Below are 22,501 nucleotides of genomic sequence, written 5' to 3' on the forward strand. Positions count from 1 at the left end.
ATGGAAATGACGTATAGTTCCCCCGATATACGGTATATAAGTGGCAACATTTTTTTTTCCATAATTTGGTACAGTTTACATGCTCAAAAGGAATAGAAGTAAGTAAAACAATTGATCTATTCTTAATCCTTACTCTTGAAACCGTTTTTAATTTATAACATCATATGAATACACAAATAATCCCAATTCAAAGAGATAACAAGCCCCCCCCCCTCCCCCAAGGCTATGAGGAATCTAATAATGGCAAATCTTTTTCCAGGCTTCAGGAGCTTGAGGATCAGTATCGTAAAGAAAGAGAAGAAGCCAGTATCTTGCTTGAGCAACAGAGGCTGGTCAGTATAAGTTTGATAAAGATGTCAGTAGAACATACCGTTCTACCTTTTTTATCACTATGTCCACATTTTTTTTTCTTTCTAGGATTACGAGAGTAAACTCGAGGCTCTCCAGAAGCAGGTGGACTCACGCTACCTGGAGTCACCCGAAGAAGAAGAGGAACCGGAGGAAGAAGGTGAAGTTAGCAGTTAAGAAAGAAGAAATAATTCAAAGCTTCTATCAAATTATAATTTATGGTTTACCTCTCCAGTGTCATGGACCGCGCGGGAGACGGAGCTGGCTCTGTGGGCCTTCCGGAAATGGCGCTTCTACCAATTCACCTCGCTGCGGGATCTGCTTTGGGGCAACGCCATCTTCCTCAAGGAGGCCAACGCGATAAGTGTGGAGCTGAAGAAGAAGGTGGGGGGGAACACAAAATAATCCGGACTTTACTGACTGATTGGAATGCGGGGGACAAAATCTCAATTGATCGGAAGCAAGGAAAAATGCTCGTATATTATTGCATTACACATGACAATCACGTCTGTGGCTCGGCCAAACTCAAGACTGAATCCTCACCTGAAATGATGCCGTTTTCCCCCTTTTTTATGAATTAAAACAAATATGTTAACATTTTTAGGTCCAGTTTCAATTCGTCCTTCTGACGGACACGCTGTACTCCCCACTGCCTCCCGACCTGCTGCCTGCCAGCGAGACCAAGGAGAGGGAGAGACGACCGTTCCCGCGGACCATCGTGGCTGTTGAAGTGCAGGACCAAAAGAACGGCGCTACGCATTACTGGACTCTGGAGAAGCTCAGGTATTTTTGGATTTGGCCTTGACGGGGGTCCTACTCTGTACAACGGAATTCCATTGCTACGGTGGCGATGCCTGAATATGTATGGAAATTAGAACACCTTAGTAAAGTCATAATTACACTAAATATTGTATTGTGTGCACTGTTTAATTACATGTTAAAAACATCCATGACAAATCCAGGACGTTTTTCACAACTCTCTCTTTTTGCCCCCTGTAGGCAGAGACTGGACCTGATGAGAGAAATGTACGATCGGGCTGCAGAGCTTCCGAGCAGCGCCGTGGAGGACTGTGACCACGCCCTCACCGGCGGAGACCCCTTCTATGACCGCTTCCCATGGTTCCGCCTGGTCGGCAGGTCAGTGGCTGTTCGGCAGAACATACAATGCAAGAACAATTTTTTTAAAGCATGATTTTAAAAACACTTTGAAAGAACTTAATCATAGATATAGGTGGTGGTGGGGATGGGTGGGGGAGGGGGGGTTAACCCAGATTTAAAAGCATTTACATTTGGGCCTCACTTCATTTCTGTTGCAAGCTTATTCCATTTGCCTGCAGCGTAACAGCTAAATGCTGCCTCACCGGGTTGTTTTAACTCTGGGCTCTACTAATTGACCCGAGTCTACACACCTGAGAGGTTTACGGGTTTTATATTAACATTTAGCATTATAGCGTTAACATTTCTTTAAAAGGGAAGTGGGAAGAAACGCCAGTTGAATCCCGTTTCCATGCTTCTCCTCAGGGCATTTGTGTACCTGAGCAACCTGCTTTATCCTGTTCCATTGGTCCATCGTGTGGCCATCGTCAGCGAGAAGGGCGAAGTGAAGGGCTTCCTCAGAGTGGCTGTGCAGGCCATTTCAGGTTAGAATTTAGGAGTTTATTGAAAAAGTGCATCCAGTACATAACCTTAACCTTGAGCATTGTCCTGTCTCTGTAGCGGATGAAGAAGCACCGGATTATGGCTCCGGTGTGAGGCAGTCAGGGATGGCCAAGATCTCCTTTGAAGATAAACAGTTTGAAAAGGTGATCTCCTTTGGAGTTTTTGTTTTTTTTTCGTTTTCTTTTAGTTAGCACATCAGAGAAAAAAAAATATTTTGTGAAAATTTAATTCAAGTCCAAATAATTTGGAACATTTCTCTGCTCTCTGTGATTTAGCTGAATATTCATATGACTATATAGCTGCGCTCAGCTCTGCCCTTTATGAATCGTTTTTTTTTTAAATTCATGTTCTTCTTTCTGTTTGGTTGTTTCACTCCTCCAGTTCCAGACAGAGTCGTGTTCACCAGTCGGTCTTTCCCATTCCAACACCTCCCAGGAAGAGCTCCGCATTGTGGAAGGAGAAGGTCAAAATGCAGAAGCGGGAATCTCTGCAGATGAAGTCAACAACAACACATGTGAAGGTGAGAGGAAGCGCAAAGCTTCACGTGGTGTTGGAGTCTTAAAACGCCTTTCAGAACATCTGTTTTTTTTTTTTTCCTATTGTCCAACGTAGCTGCCCCGGAAACTCCACCCAGCCCTGTGAAGAGCTCGGGACTGGGTCTGGACCTTCCTTTGGAGCTCTCACCAACACAAGTTATTATTAGTATTCACATATTTTTTTTTTCCTATTGTCCAACATAGCTGCCCCGGAAACTCCACCCAGCCCCGTGAAGAGCTTGGGACTGGGTCTGGACCTTCCTTTGGAGCTCTCACCAGAGAAGGCTTTGTCCCACCTGAAGATAGGCAGCACCTTCACCTTCAGAGTCACCGTCTTGCAGGCCTCCAGCATCTCGGCCGAGTACGCCGACATCTTCTGTCAGTTCAAGTGAGTGCACAAAACTACATTCAAGCTTGTCGAAGTTCCTTCTCATTCACGTGAATGTTCTGTGACACAAAATCTTATTTTAAAATTCAATTTGCATGTATGTGAACCCTTTGGAAATACACAAATTTTTTGAATCAATTGGTCAGAAAATGTGATCTGATCCTGATCTAAGAGTCAAGAGTCCAATCAATGCGAGGAGATTGGAAGTGTTGGTTAAAGCTGCCCTTTCCTTTAAAAATGCACACACCAGTTTTGAGGTTTCTATTCTCAAGAATTGGATGATGTGACCCACACCTTGCACAAAGACAAACGAATCAGATTTGGAAACTTGCATGACTCACAAAAATCGGATAGATGAAACCAAAGTTGCGTTGCCTGGAAGGACGAATGAGCCCTTACTTTGGTTTCCCAGCTTCATCCACCGCCACGATGAAGCCTTTTCCACCGAGCCGCTGAAGAACACTGGCCGGGGGCCGCCACTTGGCTTTTACCATGTGCAAAATGTAAGAACTCAACAAGCTCATTCTCAGTGACAAAAAAAACAAACAAACAAACTGATGTTTCCATGGACAGTAAGACCAGTGGTGATTTTCTTCCCTTAGATCTCAGTGGAGGTGACTAAATCATTCGTGGAATACATCAAGACCCAGCCCATCGTCTTTGAGGTGTTCGGTCACTATCAGAAGCAACCTTTCCCACCCCTTTGCAAGGATCTAATCAGGTCCGGATTTAGTGGGTCAGCATTTGGTATATTGGAAGTGCATTTCCTCATTGGTGATTTTCTTACAGTCCATTGAGACCTTCCAGAAGGCAGTTCCCCAGAGTGATGCCTTTGTCCAAACCGGGTGAGTTGCACATAATTCTCTAACACACGGGTGTCAAAGTCAAGGCCAGGGGGGCCAGATCTGGAGCGCCACATCATTTTATGTGGCCCGCGAAAGCAATTCAAGCATGTCAATTTCCATGATGCTCGCTAAAGTCTGAACCAAAATTTCAAATTGTCATATATCAGGGGTGTCAAACTCATGTTTTAGTTACCGTTTCCCTTGGAGGGTCGTGATGACTGAAACTATATAGAGAATAATGTTTTATTCAACTATTGTTTCAGTAACTGTTATGAGGGGTTTGGTAACAAGAAAATGTTTACAATATGTCACTGGTTTAGTAGATATGAAAATTTGAAATTTGGGTTCGCATTTTAGCAAGTATCATGGAAGTTGTAATTTTTGATTTGCTTTCGCAGGCCAATTAAAATGATGTGGCGGACCACATCTGGTCCCCGGGCCTGGAGTTTGACACGTGTCATATCTCATGTAATAATTGCAATGTTTGAGCAATCCATTACTCTTGACTTCTGATGTCAAAACTAGTTATCCATCTATTTGTTGTTCGCTGTGTATGTAATATGTGGAGGTGTTTAAACATTTATATGGTTTTACAAAATTCAGTCATAACGACCCTCCTAGAGAAACCGTAATTACAATGTGGCCCGCGACAAAAATGAGTTTGACACCACTGCTCTCACATCTTTGTAGGCCATATTAATCTTTGTGGCAGTAAGTCACAAATGTGAGCACAGAGCAATCAATCTTCATCTAGACGAGCAATTCACTTGAACTAATTTCCCGAGGTTTCCTCTCAACCCTGAAGTGCACGAGAGGTCGATAATTTCGATGTATGTGCAAGTTGTGTCAAGTGTTAATAATTCATCAGATCAGTGGGGGGGATGATGTAGTTACCACATACGTATGGTTAAATATATCCTGGTATTGGAGGTTTTTGACCCGAACCGGCAGATAATCAATGTGCAGTGTATGAAATGCGTAAAAAGCACGGGCGCTATCAGCGGTGTGAAACCAGAGAAAACTTGTCTTTGCGTCATAAAAGACTCAAGAAGGTTCGTATTATCATATCTGTTGACTAATCAGTCACACGTGGATCTCCGTTCTGTTAACTAATGATTCACAACCACTGTGCATGTATCGGGTGGGCCATGGGAAATTTTCCAGTATTACGTAAGTGGTTCAAAAAGGATTTTTTTTTTTTTTTGTTCTCAAATAATGTGTCTTTGGTCATTTGTCTATGCCAGCGGCATATAGCGACAGGGAGAAGAACAATTAAATACTGTTGACACAGAGATGGCATAAATACTCACACTCTGTACCAAAGTAGAAATAAAGATATTGTACTGTCAAACAGTGATGGTAAAAGTACTGATTTCATTCTTTGAGTAAATGTCACAAGTTCCATTTATTTACAGATCTCAGTGTTAACGTCTGGCGATTAGCATTCTTCTCGGCTAACCATGCTAACTTGGCGTTTGTGAGAGACACTAAAATGTGTGTTGCTGTTTCATTAAACCTCTGCTCTGTTGCATTTTAGGTTATTTGTTTTGATGAACCAATGCTACAGTCGTAAAAAATTCACTGCCTTGTCTCAGCAATTATTTATTTATTTATTTATTTACACTTGGACAAAAGCTGTTGGTTTTAAGGCTGGCACAAAATACAACATGAATCTATTCTTGGAGCCATTAACATCAAACAATTGTTTTAAATAATAAGGCCATGGGTGGAGAATACATTGTTGCGTCATCGTAATTCATGCTCCCACAGTCACTTTCTTCTACGTCGCTGCATTTACTGTATTTTCCGCCTTGTAAGACTCTTAAGATACCCGATAATTCAACTTCAGTACAGTGTACCGACTTGTAGGTCGATAATGTCTCCATGTTGCATGTCTTCTCTATTGCAGTGCCGGCCACCAAGCTCAGCACACTTACGCGCTCCCCCGCCGGACCTTGTCACTCCAAACATGACCTCATGGTCTTCTTTGAGATCTGTGAGCTGGAAGCCAGTGGAGAGTAAGTTTCAGCTCCATCTTATTCAGTCATGTGATACAAGTTATTATTAGTCTTCACATATTTTTATTTTCCTATTGGCGATGTATGATAATTGCGTCCGTTGCTATTGGATACCAGAATTTCTTTGGAGATCGTTGAAATCAAGTCTCCCGAAACTCAGGGGTGGGCGCGCTGTGGACGGTTGGGCCAGGTCATTCGCGGATGACGTAAAATGTGAAAAAATAGATTTTATTCATTTAATTATGATAGATTTTTATTTTGTCATTTTATTATTGGTAATTAATGTTTTGTGCAATGAATCAACCAATCGTTTAATAAAAGAAATGATAAATGTGAATGTAAATTATTTTTATAATAAAATAATTGTAGATTTAAAGAGAACCCACACTGCCTGTTCTGAAGTCAAGACAATGTCTCACTACACATCATTGTGACTCTAAATTTATTTGCAAAATTGTTCATTCCACTAATATTTTTTCTAATTGACAACAAATCAAGTAACAATAACTCAATTGACCGATTATTTAATGAATGAGAAAATAGTGAAAAATACAGTTCATTTATACATTTTAGTTGACTAATTTTCGAGGGGAAAAAAATGGCTAAATTAATGCAAAAAAAGACTCGAACTGTTGATAATGTAAACACTCGGTGGGCCAGATTAAAAAATGTAGAAGGCTACATGTACTTGTACTTTTTACATACCCTGTGTGAACTTTAACGCGAACTTTTACATGCGTTGGTTGTCTTCCTGTCCTCAGTTACATCCCAGCTGTTGTGGATCACAGAGGCGGAATGCCCTGCCATGGCACGTACCTCCTACATCAGGTTCGAACACACCAATATTATGATGACAGAAAGGGAAACGTGGATTTAATTATTTTTAATTTCAGTCGTAAAAGAAAACTATTGAAAAGCTTTATAAGCCCCCCCCCTCAATTTTAACTTCAGTGACTCAACAAGGACGTTGCTTATATCCAGATGAGAGCCAGTGTTCTTGTTTCAAGCTGTCAATTTGTCACGATAAATGTTCATTCAAAGTACTTTCACGACAGCGCCATCGCCATTCTCATTAGCCTAATGGAAAGCCGCTATCTTAATGAGGACATCAAATGGGGAATGCTATTGACAAGCTAAGGATTAGCTTGATTAAAGATTAGCATCGCGGTAGCAGCCATTTTAAACGGTTAAATAAATGTGACTCAACAGAAGCAGCATAGACAAGTAAAAGATAAGTCGGTAGTGGCAGGCATATATTCTCCCTGCTTTGTGGAAAATCATAAATTCAATCTTTAATTAATTTCGCTAATACTTCTTGACACGCTCAATCAACCCCACCTGTGTCACACTACTGCCACCATCAGCCTGCCACACTCGTGTTTGTCTATGTAATATGTAAAAAGAAAAAAATTCCCTTGAGGAACATAGTGGTGAAAAATTCTGTAATTCTGCATTAAAACTAAGAATTTGGCTATTGGAAAGAGTGTGTTTCAGCACCATCAAGCTGTTGCAACTTCCTGACCTTGCAGGGTATTCAGAGGAGAATCACAGTCGCCATCGCTCATGAAAACGGGAATGACATTGAATGGAAAGAAGTGAAGGAGCTGGTGATTGGTGAGTTTACAGAAAGAAAAAGTCATCGCAAGGATTTTAAGTGATTTTCTTTTCTCCCCCCAACAGCATCAATTGAAACATATTTGGTATTTATTCAAAACCAGGGCGCATCAGAAACACTCCGGAGGCTGACGAGACCATCATAGACCCCAACATCCTCTCCCTGAACATCCTGTCTTCTGGATATTTCTGGCCAAAACATGATGACAAGTATGCATTCACTTACAAGTGAAACCTATTTTGCATACCATAATACATTAATATGTTCTGTACACCAGTTTTCTGAAGCTGAGCCATGATTGGTTGTTACCTAAACTGTGAGCAACTGTGATGTCATTGACAGAAAATTGCAAAATGGCCGCCCCCTGAGATGGACAAAAACAGGAAGATTTTACAACTTTACTCATATTCCACAAAAGCAATTTTAATCAGAATGCCATGTTTAGACTAGTGGGCCTACATACAACATAATATTGCAAAATCTGGAGTTTTTGTTATGTTACAGCCTTTTTCCAAAATTGAATTAACTGAAGTTTTCCCTAAAAAATTCTTCATACAACAACCATACTAACAACATGAAAAAACTTGGTTCTATATTTGCAGTACCTTTCTAGCTACATCATAATGTAGCACAATTTGTAAAAAGAGATGCCTTACGAATAGTTCTAGATGCACTCAATGCACAGGTGAGTCCTCGGTTTACAGCGGTCCCACCATGCAACATTTCGAGGTTACGATCAGCGTGCAATGGGCTACTTTTCGCAGTAGTGCGTGATTGCGCCATATCAAAGGATAAGACAGCATGGCAATATCTGGCTCTACTTTTTTTAACTTATAATCAATGCATCTATGATTTATTTTCACGGATCTAATTTCCCGCTTTTAACGTTTCATTACCTGTTTTTTCTTCCCGACTGGCAGCGTCTCCTTGGGAGTTGATCATAGGTATTTCGTGATCAGTCTGACTGATTGCTTACCGTTTCTTCCACGTGGCGAACTCATTCCCTCCTTCAAAAACATTTACGGCGAATCCTAACAGTGATTTTTCGTATGTCAGAACCTTCTACCGGTTCGAGGCAGCATGGGACAGCTCCATGCACAACTCCCTGCTCCTGAATAGAGTTACGCCATACGGAGAGAAGATCTACATTACCCTTTCAGCCTATTTGGAGGTAGAGTTGTATCACCCACCACCTTAATGAGGGCAGATGCTCTAGGACATGTGTTTGAATTGTGGTGTGTGTCTCTAAACCAGATGGAGAACTGCACTCAGCCTACCGTTATCACCAAAGATTTCTGCATGGTGTTCTACTCCCGCGACACCAAACTTCCCGCGTCTCGTTCCATCCGAAACCTCTTCAGTACAGGCTGCCTCAGGCCTTCAGAGAGGTTGAGAATTTTCACAGTTGTCTGATTTACATCTTTTTAATTGGTTTTAATTGCGTGCACTGTGTAATCACTCCCCTCTCAGTAACCGTGTCACCGGAGTCTACGAGGTGACGCTCTGCTACGTGGCTGACAACGGGAGTCCCGGTAAGAGCTAGTGCGACTCAGCCGCAAATCACAAGTGATTGTGCTTTTTAATTTTATTTGAAAGCATTCTGAGTTTTTTTTTTTGTGTTTGTTTTCTTCAGGAATGCAGCGGCGTCGCAGGCGAGTGCTGGACACCTCGGTGGCATACGTCCGAGGGGAGGAGAACCTGGCTGGGTGGAGGCCTCGCAGTGACAGCCTCATTTTGGACCACCAGTGGGAGCTGGAGAAGCTCAGCTTGCTTCAAGAGGTGAGTTAAGCGGGTTGCACATATACCAACAATTGGGGAAAGAAGTCAGCTACTTGTTTGATGTCGCTGAAAAATAATCCCGAATGCTTTTCCTTCCTGTTCATTCTTCTTCAGATAAAATGATGTGCCCTATTCATTTTCAGATCATTTTAAAGTTATTAGCCAGTGGTAGTGTCATCAATATGCCATTCATTTGCATGATTTTCTTTTGACTTAATGTAACTACTGAAGTCAAAGTTTGATTAAGTTTGCCACTTGCTATATATTCAAATTTTACCACAACACAAATACATAAAAAAACATAGTGTGAGTTCATAAATAAGTAAATTTGATCAAAATCGAGAGTTTATAGGTAAAATAACAGAGGGTCGAGAATCCAACCTTGTGGAATGCCCAATATTGTCGATTCACTTCATCGTTGTGGATCCTCTGATTAATACAAGTCCATTTGGTGTCATTTTTAAATGACTGCTTAAATGTAGGTTGATCACAAATCAAGTAGTATGGAACCCTACAATCTTCACGTATTCCGCCAAAATTATGTGTGAATGGTTGTTTTAACTCTGGGCTCTACTAATTGACCCGAGTCTACACACCTGAGAGGTTTACGGGGTTTATAGTAACATTTAGCATTATAGCATTAACATTTCTTTAAAGGGGAAGTGGAAAGAAACGCCAGTCGAATCCCGTTTCCATGCTTCTCCTCAGGGCATTTGTGTACCTGAGCAACCTGCTTTATCCTGTTCCATTGGTCCATCGTGTGGCCATCGTCAGCGAGAAGGGCGAAGTGAAGGGCTTCCTCAGAGTGGCTGTGCAGGCCATTTCAGGTTAGAATTTAGGAGTTTATTGAAAAAGTGCATCCAGTACATAACCTTAACCTTGAGCATTGTCCTGTCTCTGTAGCGGATGAAGAAGCGCCGGATTATGGCTCCGGTGTGAGGCAGTCAGGCATGGCCAAGATCTCCTTTGAAGATAAACAGTTTGAAAAGGTGATCTCCTTTGGAGTTTTTGTTTTTTTTTCGTTTTCTTTTAGTTAGCACATCAGAGAAAAAAAATAATATTTTGTGAAAATTTAATTCAAGTCCAAATAATTTGGAACATTTCTCTGCTCTCTGTGATTTAGCTGAATATTCATATGACTATATAGCTGCGCTCAGCTCTGCCCTTTATGAATCGTTTTTTTTTTAAATTCATGTTCTTCTTTCTGTTTGGTTGTTTCACTCCTCCAGTTCCAGACAGAGTCGTGTTCACCAGTCGGTCTTTCCCATTCCAACACCTCCCAGGAAGAGCTCCGCATTGTGGAAGGAGAAGGTCAAAATGCAGAAGCGGGAATCTCTGCAGATGAAGTCAACAACAACACATGTGAAGGTGAGAGGAAGCGCAAAGCTTCACGTGGTGTTGGAGTCTTAAAACGCCTTTCAGAACATCTGTTTTTTTTTTTTTCCTATTGTCCAACGTAGCTGCCCCGGAAACTCCACCCAGCCCTGTGAAGAGCTCGGGACTGGGTCTGGACCTTCCTTTGGAGCTCTCACCAGAGAAGGCTTTGTCCCACCTGAAGATCGGCAGCACCTTCACCTTCAGAGTCACCGTCTTGCAGGCCTCCAGCATCTCGGCCGAGTACGCCGACATCTTCTGTCAGTTCAAGTGAGTGCACAAAACTACATTCAAGCTTGTCGAAGTTCCTTCTCATTCACGTGAATGTTCTGTGACACAAAATCTTATTTTAAAATTCAATTTGCATGTATGTGAACCCTTTGGAAATACACAAATTTTTTGAATCAATTGGTCAGAAAATGTGATCTGATCCTGATCTAAGAGTCAAGAGTCCAATCAATGCGAGGAGATTGGAAGTGTTGGTTAAAGCTGCCCTTTCCTTTAAAAATGCACACACCAGTTTTGAGGTTTCTATTCTCAAGAATTGGATGATGTGACCCACACCTTGCACAAAGACAAACGAATCAGATTTGGAAACTTGCATGACTCACAAAAATCGGATAGATGAAACCAAAGTTGCGTTGCCTGGAAGGACGAATGAGCCCTTACTTTGGTTTCCCAGCTTCATCCACCGCCACGATGAAGCCTTTTCCACCGAGCCGCTGAAGAACACTGGCCGGGGGCCGCCACTGGGCTTTTGGGGGCCGCCACTTGGCTTTTACCATGTGCAAAATGTAAGAACTCAACAAGCTCATTCTCAGTGACAAAAAAAACAAACAAACAAACTGATGTTTCCATGGACAGTAAGACCAGTGGTGATTTTCTTCCCTTAGATCTCAGTGGAGGTGACTAAATCATTCGTGGAATACATCAAGACCCAGCCCATCGTCTTTGAGGTGTTCGGTCACTATCAGAAGCAACCTTTCCCACCCCTTTGCAAGGATCTAATCAGGTCCGGATTTAGTGGGTCAGCATTTGGTATATTGAAAGTGCATTTCCTCATTGGTGATTTTCTTACAGTCCATTGAGACCTTCCAGAAGGCAGTTCCCCAGAGTGATGCCTTTGTCCAAACCGGGTGAGTTGCACATAATTCTCTAACACACGGGTGTCAAAGTCAAGGCCAGGGGGGCCAGATCTGGAGCGCCACATCATTTTATGTGGCCCGCGAAAGCAATTCAAGCATGTCAATTTCCATGATGCTCGCTAAAGTCTGAACCAAAATTTCAAATTGTCATATATCAGGGGTGTCAAACTCATGTTTTAGTTACCGTTTCCCTTGGAGGGTCGTGATGACTGAAACTATATAGAGAATAATGTTTTATTCAACTATTGTTTCAGTAACTGTTATGAGGGGTTTGGTAACAAGAAAATGTTTACAATATGTCACTGGTTTAGTAGATATGAAAATTTGAAATTTGGGTTCGCATTTTAGCAAGTATCATGGAAGTTGTAATTTTTGATTTGCTTTCGCAGGCCAATTAAAATGATGTGGCGGACCACATCTGGTCCCCGGGCCTGGAGTTTGACACGTGTCATATCTCATGTAATAATTGCAATGTTTGAGCAATCCATTACTCTTGACTTCTGATGTCAAAACTAGTTATCCATCTATTTGTTGTTCGCTGTGTATGTAATATGTGGAGGTGTTTAAACATTTATATGGTTTTACAAAATTCAGTCATAACGACCCTCCTAGAGAAACCGTAATTACAATGTGGCCCGCGACAAAAATGAGTTTGACACCACTGCTCTCACATCTTTGTAGGCCATATTAATCTTTGTGGCAGTAAGTCACAAATGTGAGCACAGAGCAATCAATCTTCATCTAGACGAGCAATTCACTTGAACTAATTTCCCGAGGTTTCCTCTCAACCCTGAAGTGCACGAGAGGTCGATAATTTCGATGTATGTGCAAGTTGTGTCAAGTGTTAATAATTCATCAGATCAGTGGGGGGGATGATGTAGTTACCACATACGTATGGTTAAATATATCCTGGTATTGGAGGTTTTTGACCCGAACCGGCAGATAATCAATGTGCAGTGTATGAAATGCGTAAAAAGCACGGGCGCTATCAGCGGTGTGAAACCAGAGAAAACTTGTCTTTGCGTCATAAAAGACTCAAGAAGGTTCGTATTATCATATCTGTTGACTAATCAGTCACACGTGGATCTCCGTTCTGTTAACTAATGATTCACAACCACTGTGCATGTATCGGGTGGGCCATGGGAAATTTTCCAGTATTACGTAAGTGGTTCAAAAAGGATTTTTTTTTTTTTTTTGTTCTCAAATAATGTGTCTTTGGTCATTTGTCTATGCACGCGGCATATAGAGACGGGGAGAAGAACAATTAAATACTGTTGACACAGAGATGGCATAAATACTCACACTCTGTACCAAAGTAGAAATAAAGATATTGTACTGTCAAACAGTGATGGTAAAAGTACTGATTTCATTCTTTGAGTAAATGTCACAAGTTCCATTTATTTACAGATCTCAGTGTTAACGTCTGGCGATTAGCATTCTTCTCGGCTAACCATGCTAACTTGGCGTTTGTGAGAGACACTAAAATGTGTGTTGCTGTTTCATTAAACCTCTGCTCTGTTGCATTTTAGGTTATTTGTTTTGATGAACCAATGCTACAGTCGTAAAAAATTCACTGCCTTGTCTCAGCAATTATTTATTTATTTATTTATTTACACTTGGACAAAAGCTGTTGGTTTTAAGGCTGGCACAAAATACAACATGAATCTATTCTTGGAGCCATTAACATCAAACAATTGTTTTAAATAATAAGGCCATGGGTGGAGAATACATTGTTGCGTCATCGTAATTCATGCTCCCACAGTCACTTTCTTCTACGTCGCTGCATTTACTGTATTTTCCGCCTTGTAAGACTCTTAAGATACCCGATAATTCAACTTCAGTACAGTGTACCGACTTGTAGGTCGATAATGTCTCCATGTTGCATGTCTTCTCTATTGCAGTGCCGGCCACCAAGCTCAGCACACTTACGCGCTCCCCCGCCGGACCTTGTCACTCCAAACATGACCTCATGGTCTTCTTTGAGATCTGTGAGCTGGAAGCCAGTGGAGAGTAAGTTTCAGCTCCATCTTATTCAGTCATGTGATACAAGTTATTATTAGTCTTCACATATTTTTATTTTCCTATTGGCGATGTATGATAATTGCGTCCGTTGCTATTGGATACCAGAATTTCTTTGGAGATCGTTGAAATCAAGTCTCCCGAAACTCAGGGGTGGGCGCGCTGTGGACGGTTGGGCCAGGTCATTCGCGGATGACGTAAAATGTGAAAAAATAGATTTTATTCATTTAATTATGATAGATTTTTATTTTGTCATTTTATTATTGGTAATTAATGTTTTGTGCAATGAATCAACCAATCGTTTAATAAAAGAAATGATAAATGTGAATGTAAATTATTTTTATCATAAAATAATTGTAGATTTAAAGAGAACCCACACTGCCTGTTCTGAAGTCAAGACAATGTCTCACTACACATCATTGTGACTCTAAATTTATTTGCAAAATTGTTCATTCCACTAATATTTTTTCTAATTGACAACAAATCAAGTAACAATAACTCAATTGACCGATTATTTAATGAATGAGAAAATAGTGAAAAATACAGTTCATTTATACATTTTAGTTGACTAATTTTCGAAGGAACGAAAATGGCTAAATTAATGCAAAAAAAGACTCGACCTGTTCATAATGTAAACACTCAGTGGGCCAGATTAAAAAAATGTAGAAGGCCGCATGTACTTGTACTTTTTGCATACCCTGTGTGAACTTTAACATGAACTTTTACATGTGTTGGTTGTCTTCCTGTCCTCAGTTACATCCCAGCTGTTGTGGATCACAGAGGCGGGATGCCCTGTGTACTTTTTACATACCCTGTGTGAACTTTAACGCGAACTTTTACATGCGTTGGTTGTCTTCCTGTCCTCAGTTACATCCCAGCTGTTGTGGATCACAGAGGCGGAATGCCCTGCCATGGCACGTACCTCCTACATCAGGTTCGAACACACCAATATTATGATGACAGAAAGGGAAACGTGGATTTAATTATTTTTAATTTCAATCGTGAAAGAAAACTATTGAAAAGCTTTATAAGCCCCCCCCCTCAATTTTAACTTCAGTGACTCAACAAGGACGTTGCTTATATCCAGATGAGAGCCAGTGTTCTTGTTTCAAGCTGTCAATTTGTCACGATAAATGTTCATTCAAAGTACTTTCACGACAGCGCCATCGCCATTCTCATTAGCCTAATGGAAAGCCGCTATCTTAATGAGGACATCAAATGGGGAATGCTATTGACAAGCTAAGGATTAGCTTGATTAAAGATTAGCATCGCGGTAGCAGCCATTTTAAACGGTTAAATAAATGTGACTCAACAGAAGCAGCATAGACAAGTAAAAGATAAGTCGGTAGTGGCAGGCATATATTCTCCCTGCTTTGTGGAAAATCATAAATTCAATCTTTAATTAATTTCGCTAATACTTCTTGACACGCTCAATCAACCCCACCTGTGTCACACTACTGCCACCATCAGCCTGCCACACTCGTGTTTGTCTATGTAATATGTAAAAAGAAAAAAATTCCCTTGAGGAACATAGTGGTGAAAAATTCTGTAATTCTGCATTAAAACTAAGAATTTGGCTATTGGAAAGAGTGTGTTTCAGCACCATCAAGCTGTTGCAACTTCCTGACCTTGCAGGGTATTCAGAGGAGAATCACAGTCGCCATCGCTCATGAAAACGGGAATGACATTGAATGGAAAGAAGTGAAGGAGCTGGTGATTGGTGAGTTTACAGAAAGAAAAAGTCATCGCAAGGATTTTAAGTGATTTTCTTTTCTCCCCCCAACAGCATCAATTGAAACATATTTGGTATTTATTCAAAACCAGGGCGCATCAGAAACACTCCGGAGGCTGACGAGACCATCATAGACCCCAACATCCTCTCCCTGAACATCCTGTCTTCTGGATATTTCTGGCCAAAACATGATGACAAGTATGCATTCACTTACAAGTGAAACCTATTTTGCATACCATAATACATTAATATGTTCTGTACACCAGTTTTCTGAAGCTGAGCCATGATTGGTTGTTACCTAAACTGTGAGCAACTGTGATGTCATTGACAGAAAATTGCAAAATGGCCGCCCCCTGAGATGGACAAAAACAGGAAGATTTTACAACTTTACTCATATTCCACAAAAGCAATTTTAATCAGAATGCCATGTTTAGACTAGTGGGCCTACATACAACATAATATTGCAAAATCTGGAGTTTTTGTTATGTTACAGCCTTTTTCCAAAATTGAATTAACTGAAGTTTTCCCTAAAAAATTCTTCATACAACAACCATACTAACAACATGAAAAAACTTGGTTCTATATTTGCAGTACCTTTCTAGCTACATCATAATGTAGCACAATTTGTAAAAAGAGATGCCTTACGAATAGTTCTAGATGCACTCAATGCACAGGTGAGTCCTCGGTTTACAGCGGTCCCACCATGCAACATTTCGAGGTTACGATCAGCGTGCAATGGGCTACTTTTCGCAGTAGTGCGTGATTGCGCCATATCAAAGGATAAGACAGCATGGCAATATCTGGCTCTACTTTTTTTAACTTATAATCAATGCATCTATGATTTATTTTCACGGATCTAATTTCCCGCTTTTAACGTTTCATTACCTGTTTTTTCTTCCCGACTGGCAGCGTCTCCTTGGGAGTTGATCATAGGTATTTCGTGATCAGTCTGACTGATTGCTTACCGTTTCTTCCACGTGGCGAACTCATTCCCTCCTTCAAAAACATTTACGGCGAATCCTAACAGTGATTTTTCGTATGTCAGAACCTTCTACCGGTTCGAGGCAGCATGGGACAGCTCCATGCACAACTCCCTGCTCCTGAATAGAGTTACGCCATACGGAGAGAAGATCTACATTACCCTTTCAGCCTATTTGGAGGTAGAGTTGTATCACCCACCACCTTAATGAGGGCAGATGCTCTAGGACATGTGTTTGAATTGTGGTGTGTGTCTCTAAACCAGATGGAGAACTGCACTCAGCCTACCGTTATCACCAAAGATTTCTGCATGGTGTTCTACTCCCGCGACACCAAACTTCCCGCGTCTCGTTCCATCCGAAACCTCTTCAGTACAGGCTGCCTCAGGCCTTCAGAGAGGTTGAGAATTTTCACAGTTGTCTGATTTACATCTTTTTAATTGGTTTTAATTGCGTGCACTGTGTAATCACTCCCCTCTCAGTAACCGTGTCACCGGAGTCTACGAGGTGACGCTCTGCTACGTGGCTGACAACGGGAGTCCCGGTAAGAGCTAGTGCGACTCAGCCGCAAATCACAAGTGATTGTGCTTTTTAATTTTATTTGAAAGCATTCTGAGTTTTTTTTTTTGTGTTTGTTTTCTTCAGGAATGCAGCGGCGTCGCAGGCGAGTGCTGGACACCTCGGTGGCATACGTCCGAGGGGAGGAGAACCTGGCTGGGTGGAGGCCTCGCAGTGACAGCCTCATTTTGGACCACCAGTGGGAGCTGGAGAAGCTCAGCTTGCTTCAAGAGGTGAGTTAAGCGGGTTGCACATATACCAACAATTGGGGAAAGAAGTCAGCTACTTGTTTGATGTCGCTGAAAAATAATCCCGAATGCTTTTCCTTCCTGTTCATTCTTCTTCAGATAAAATGATGTGCCCTATTCATTTTCAGATCATTTTAAAGTTATTAGCCAGTGGTAGTGTCATCAATATGCCATTCATTTGCATGATTTTCTTTTGACTTAATGTAACTACTGAAGTCAAAGTTTGATTAAGTTTGCCACTTGCTATATATTCAAATTTTACCACAACACAAATACATAAAAAAACATAGTGTGAGTTCATAAATAAGTAAATTTGATCAAAATCGAGAGTTTATAGGTAAAATAACAGAGGGTCGAGAATCCAACCTTGTGGAATGCCCAATATTGTCGATTCACTTCATCGTTGTGGATCCTCTGATTAATACAAGTCCATTTGGTGTCATTTTTAAATGACTGCTTAAATGTAGGTTGATCACAAATCAAGTAGTATGGAACCCTACAATCTTCACGTATTCCGCCAAAATTATGTGTGAATGTAAGTGCATTGCGCAACACCACCAATGTTTTATGCACATCTACTACAAAGGTGGAGAAGACCCGGCATTACCTACTACTGAGGGAGAAGCTGGAGGCCACCCTGCTGGCCGGCCAGGATGCTCTCTACAAGGGCAGTGAAATCAGCGACTTTGCCAAGAGTCCAGTTCTAAGCCAGAGTCCTGCAAGCAGCCCGGCACTGGACAGCCCCAACCAGAGGCAGAGGGAGCTGGCTGCCAAGGTGAGTCCTCCTCAACTCATACAATCATTCTACTTTTTGGACATTTAATTAATAGTATTTTTTTTTTCTTTCCAGTGTCTGCGTCTACTGATGCACACCTTCAACAGGGACTACAGCCAGGTGAGCAGCAGTGCCAGTGAGAGCAAGGTGAGCCCCTGCCCAAACCCTTTAATCCGGCCCGTAATCCCCTCGGAAACCTTGAGTGACCAAGGCCTGCTCTCCATTCTATTGTATTTATTTTTGTATTTTTTTTAATCATCTCTTATCTTTTTTTTTTTCTCACCTTTGTCACCACGCTCTATTTCTATTATTAGACGATCCAGCATTGGATCTTTACAGAGCATCATAAGATATTCCGTTTATTTCATTCAAAGGTCTTTCGGATTTCTCTTATCTTTATCTATTAAAAATGATTTTCAATTTTTTTAATTCTTTTTTTTTTTTTTTTTTTTTTTAAGGAACGAAAATGGCTAAATTAATGCAAAAAAAGACTCGACCTGTTCATAATGTAAACACTCAGTGGGCCAGATTAAAAAAATGTAGAAGGCCGCATGTACTTGTACTTTTTGCATACCCTGTGTGAACTTTAACATGAACTTTTACATGTGTTGGTTGTCTTCCTGTCCTCAGTTACATCCCAGCTGTTGTGGATCACAGAGGCGGGATGCCCTGCCATGGCACGTACCTCCTACATCAGGTTCGAACACATCAATATTATGATGACAGAAAGGGAAACGTGGATTTAATTATTTTTAATTTCAGTCGTAAAAGAAAACTATTGAAAAGCTTTATAAGCCCCCCCCCGGACGTTGCTTATATCCAGAGGAGAGCCAGTGTTCTTGTTTCAAGCTGTCAATTTGTCACGATAAATGTTCATTCAAAGTACTTTCACGACAGCGCCATCGCCATTCTCATTAGCCTAATGGAAAGCCGCTATCTTAATGAGGACATCAAATGGGGAATGCTATTGACAAGCTAAGGATTAGCTTGATTAAAGATTAGCATCGCGGTAGCAGCCATTTTAAACGGTTAAATAAATGTGACTCAACAGAAGCAGCATAGACAAGTAAAAGATAAGTCGGTAGTGGCAGGCATATATTCTCCCTGCTTTGTGGAAAATCATAAATTCAATCTTTAATTAATTTCGCTAATACTTCTTGACACGCTCAATCAACCCCACCTGTGTCACACTACTGCCACCATCAGCCTGCCACACTCGTGTTTGTCTATGTAATATGTAAAAAGAAAAAAATTCCCTTGAGGAACATAGTGGTGAAAAATTCTGTAATTCTGCATTAAAACTAAGAATTTGGCTATTGGAAAGAGTGTGTTTCAGCACCATCAAGCTGTTGCAACTTCCTGACCTTGCAGGGTATTCAGAGGAGAATCACAGTCGCCATCGCTCATGAAAACGGGAATGACATTGAATGGAAAGAAGTGAAGGAGCTGGTGATTGGTGAGTTTACAGAAAGAAAAAGTCATCGCAAGGATTTTAAGTGATTTTCTTTTCTCCCCCCAACAGCATCAATTGAAACATATTTGGTATTTATTCAAAACCAGGGCGCATCAGAAACACTCCGGAGGCTGACGAGACCATCATAGACCCCAACATCCTCTCCCTGAACATCCTGTCTTCTGGATATTTCTGGCCAAAACATGATGACAAGTATGCATTCACTTACAAGTGAAACCTATTTTGCATACCATAATACATTAATATGTTCTGTACACCAGTTTTCTGAAGCTGAGCCATGATTGGTTGTTACCTAAACTGTGAGCAACTGTGATGTCATTGACAGAAAATTGCAAAATGGCCGCCCCCTGAGATGGACAAAAACAGGAAGATTTTACAACTTTACTCATATTCCACAAAAGCAATTTTAATCAGAATGCCATGTTTAGACTAGTGGGCCTACATACAACATAATATTGCAAAATCTGGAGTTTTTGTTATGTTACAGCCTTTTTCCAAAATTGAATTAACTGAAGTTTTCCCTAAAAAATTCTTCATACAACAACCATACTAACAACATGAAAAAACTTGGTTCTATATTTGCAGTACCTTTCTAGCTACATCATAATGTAGCACAATTTGTAAAAAGAGATGCCTTACGAATAGTTCTAGATGCACTCAATGCACAGGTGAGTCCTCGGTTTACAGCGGTCCCACCATGCAACATTTCGAGGTTACGATCAGCGTGCAATGGGCTACTTTTCGCAGTAGTGCGTGATTGCGCCATATCAAAGGATAAGACAGCATGGCAATATCTGGCTCTACTTTTTTTAACTTATAATCAATGCATCTATGATTTATTTTCACGGATCTAATTTCCCGCTTTTAACGTTTCATTACCTGTTTTTTCTTCCCGACTGGCAGCGTCTCCTTGGGAGTTGATCATAGGTATTTCGTGATCAGTCTGACTGATTGCTTACCGTTTCTTCCACGTGGCGAACTCATTCCCTCCTTCAAAAACATTTACGGCGAATCCTAACAGTGATTTTTCGTATGTCAGAACCTTCTACCGGTTCGAGGCAGCATGGGACAGCTCCATGCACAACTCCCTGCTCCTGAATAGAGTTACGCCATACGGAGAGAAGATCTACATTACCCTTTCAGCCTATTTGGAGGTAGAGTTGTATCACCCACCACCTTAATGAGGGCAGATGCTCTAGGACATGTGTTTGAATTGTGGTGTGTGTCTCTAAACCAGATGGAGAACTGCACTCAGCCTACCGTTATCACCAAAGATTTCTGCATGGTGTTCTACTCCCGCGACACCAAACTTCCCGCGTCTCGTTCCATCCGAAACCTCTTCAGTACAGGCTGCCTCAGGCCTTCAGAGAGGTTGAGAATTTTCACAGTTGTCTGATTTACATCTTTTTAATTGGTTTTAATTGCGTGCACTGTGTAATCACTCCCCTCTCAGTAACCGTGTCACCGGAGTCTACGAGGTGACGCTCTGCTACGTGGCTGACAACGGGAGTCCCGGTAAGAGCTAGTGCGACTCAGCCGCAAATCACAAGTGATTGTGCTTTTTAATTTTATTTGAAAGCATTCTGAGTTTTTTTTTTTGTGTTTGTTTTCTTCAGGAATGCAGCGGCGTCGCAGGCGAGTGCTGGACACCTCGGTGGCATACGTCCGAGGGGAGGAGAACCTGGCTGGGTGGAGGCCTCGCAGTGACAGCCTCATTTTGGACCACCAGTGGGAGCTGGAGAAGCTCAGCTTGCTTCAAGAGGTGAGTTAAGCGGGTTGCACATATACCAACAATTGGGGAAAGAAGTCAGCTACTTGTTTGATGTCGCTGAAAAATAATCCCGAATGCTTTTCCTTCCTGTTCATTCTTCTTCAGATAAAATGATGTGCCCTATTCATTTTCAGATCATTTTAAAGTTATTAGCCAGTGGTAGTGTCATCAATATGCCATTCATTTGCATGATTTTCTTTTGACTTAATGTAACTACTGAAGTCAAAGTTTGATTAAGTTTGCCACTTGCTATATATTCAAATTTTACCACAACACAAATACATAAAAAAACATAGTGTGAGTTCATAAATAAGTAAATTTGATCAAAATCGAGAGTTTATAGGTAAAATAACAGAGGGTCGAGAATCCAACCTTGTGGAATGCCCAATATTGTCGATTCACTTCATCGTTGTGGATCCTCTGATTAATACAAGTCCATTTGGTGTCATTTTTAAATGACTGCTTAAATGTAGGTTGATCACAAATCAAGTAGTATGGAACCCTACAATCTTCACGTATTCCGCCAAAATTATGTGTGAATGTAAGTGCATTGCGCAACACCACCAATGTTTTATGCACATCTACTACAAAGGTGGAGAAGACCCGGCATTACCTACTACTGAGGGAGAAGCTGGAGGCCACCCTGCTGGCCGGCCAGGATGCTCTCTACAAGGGCAGTGAAATCAGCGACTTTGCCAAGAGTCCAGTTCTAAGCCAGAGTCCTGCAAGCAGCCCGGCACTGGACAGCCCCAACCAGAGGCAGAGGGAGCTGGCTGCCAAGGTGAGTCCTCCTCAACTCATACAATCATTCTACTTTTTGGACATTTAATTAATAGTATTTTTTTTTTCTTTCCAGTGTCTGCGTCTACTGATGCACACCTTCAACAGGGACTACAGCCAGGTGAGCAGCAGTGCCAGTGAGAGCAAGGTGAGCCCCTGCCCAAACCCTTTAATCCGGCCCGTAATCCCCTCGGAAACCTTGAGTGACCAAGGCCTGCTCTCCATTCTATTGTATTTATTTTTGTATTTTTTTTAATCATCTCTTATCTTTTTTTTTTTCTCACCTTTGTCACCACGCTCTATTTCTATTATTAGACGATCCAGCATTGGATCTTTACAGAGCATCATAAGATATTCCGTTTATTTCATTCAAAGGTCTTTCGGATTTCTCTTATCTTTATCTATTAAAAATGATTTTCAATTTTTTTAATTCTTTTTTTTTTTTTTTTTTTTTTTGGAT

At 41.2% G+C, this 22,501-nt stretch overlaps 1 protein-coding gene across 1 annotated transcript in view; it reads left to right on the forward strand.

Moving 5' to 3' along the window:
* LOC109529464 (kinesin-like protein KIF1A) overlaps positions 1–22,501 on the forward strand; it is a 42,621-nt gene that overhangs the window by 13,331 nt on the left and 6,789 nt on the right. The window contains exons 22-60 of the mRNA XM_019892836.1: positions 260–332; positions 418–508; positions 584–732; positions 953–1,131; positions 1,348–1,485; positions 1,870–1,988; positions 2,065–2,150; positions 2,389–2,527; positions 2,620–2,691; positions 2,820–2,931; positions 3,344–3,434; positions 3,534–3,652; positions 3,721–3,776; positions 5,686–5,794; positions 6,556–6,622; positions 7,324–7,408; positions 7,513–7,618; positions 8,330–8,353; positions 8,466–8,580; positions 8,664–8,797; positions 8,880–8,941; positions 9,043–9,188; positions 9,868–10,015; positions 10,092–10,177; positions 10,418–10,556; positions 10,649–10,832; positions 11,245–11,356; positions 11,456–11,574; positions 11,643–11,698; positions 13,609–13,717; positions 14,594–14,660; positions 15,362–15,446; positions 15,551–15,656; positions 16,504–16,618; positions 16,702–16,835; positions 16,918–16,979; positions 17,081–17,226; positions 17,828–18,016; positions 18,092–18,163. Coding sequence (XP_019748395.1) covers positions 260–332; positions 418–508; positions 584–732; positions 953–1,131; positions 1,348–1,485; positions 1,870–1,988; positions 2,065–2,150; positions 2,389–2,527; positions 2,620–2,691; positions 2,820–2,931; positions 3,344–3,434; positions 3,534–3,652; positions 3,721–3,776; positions 5,686–5,794; positions 6,556–6,622; positions 7,324–7,408; positions 7,513–7,618; positions 8,330–8,353; positions 8,466–8,580; positions 8,664–8,797; positions 8,880–8,941; positions 9,043–9,188; positions 9,868–10,015; positions 10,092–10,177; positions 10,418–10,556; positions 10,649–10,832; positions 11,245–11,356; positions 11,456–11,574; positions 11,643–11,698; positions 13,609–13,717; positions 14,594–14,660; positions 15,362–15,446; positions 15,551–15,656; positions 16,504–16,618; positions 16,702–16,835; positions 16,918–16,979; positions 17,081–17,226; positions 17,828–18,016; positions 18,092–18,163 — 4,201 coding nt within the window. The remainder of the gene's footprint in view (positions 1–259; positions 333–417; positions 509–583; positions 733–952; positions 1,132–1,347; positions 1,486–1,869; positions 1,989–2,064; positions 2,151–2,388; positions 2,528–2,619; positions 2,692–2,819; positions 2,932–3,343; positions 3,435–3,533; positions 3,653–3,720; positions 3,777–5,685; positions 5,795–6,555; positions 6,623–7,323; positions 7,409–7,512; positions 7,619–8,329; positions 8,354–8,465; positions 8,581–8,663; positions 8,798–8,879; positions 8,942–9,042; positions 9,189–9,867; positions 10,016–10,091; positions 10,178–10,417; positions 10,557–10,648; positions 10,833–11,244; positions 11,357–11,455; positions 11,575–11,642; positions 11,699–13,608; positions 13,718–14,593; positions 14,661–15,361; positions 15,447–15,550; positions 15,657–16,503; positions 16,619–16,701; positions 16,836–16,917; positions 16,980–17,080; positions 17,227–17,827; positions 18,017–18,091; positions 18,164–22,501) is intronic.

Source organism: Hippocampus comes, unplaced genomic scaffold (genome assembly GCF_001891065.2).
Source record: "Hippocampus comes isolate QL1 unplaced genomic scaffold, H_comes_QL1_v1.1 scaffold255, whole genome shotgun sequence".
NCBI lineage: Eukaryota > Metazoa > Chordata > Actinopteri > Syngnathiformes > Syngnathidae > Hippocampus > Hippocampus comes.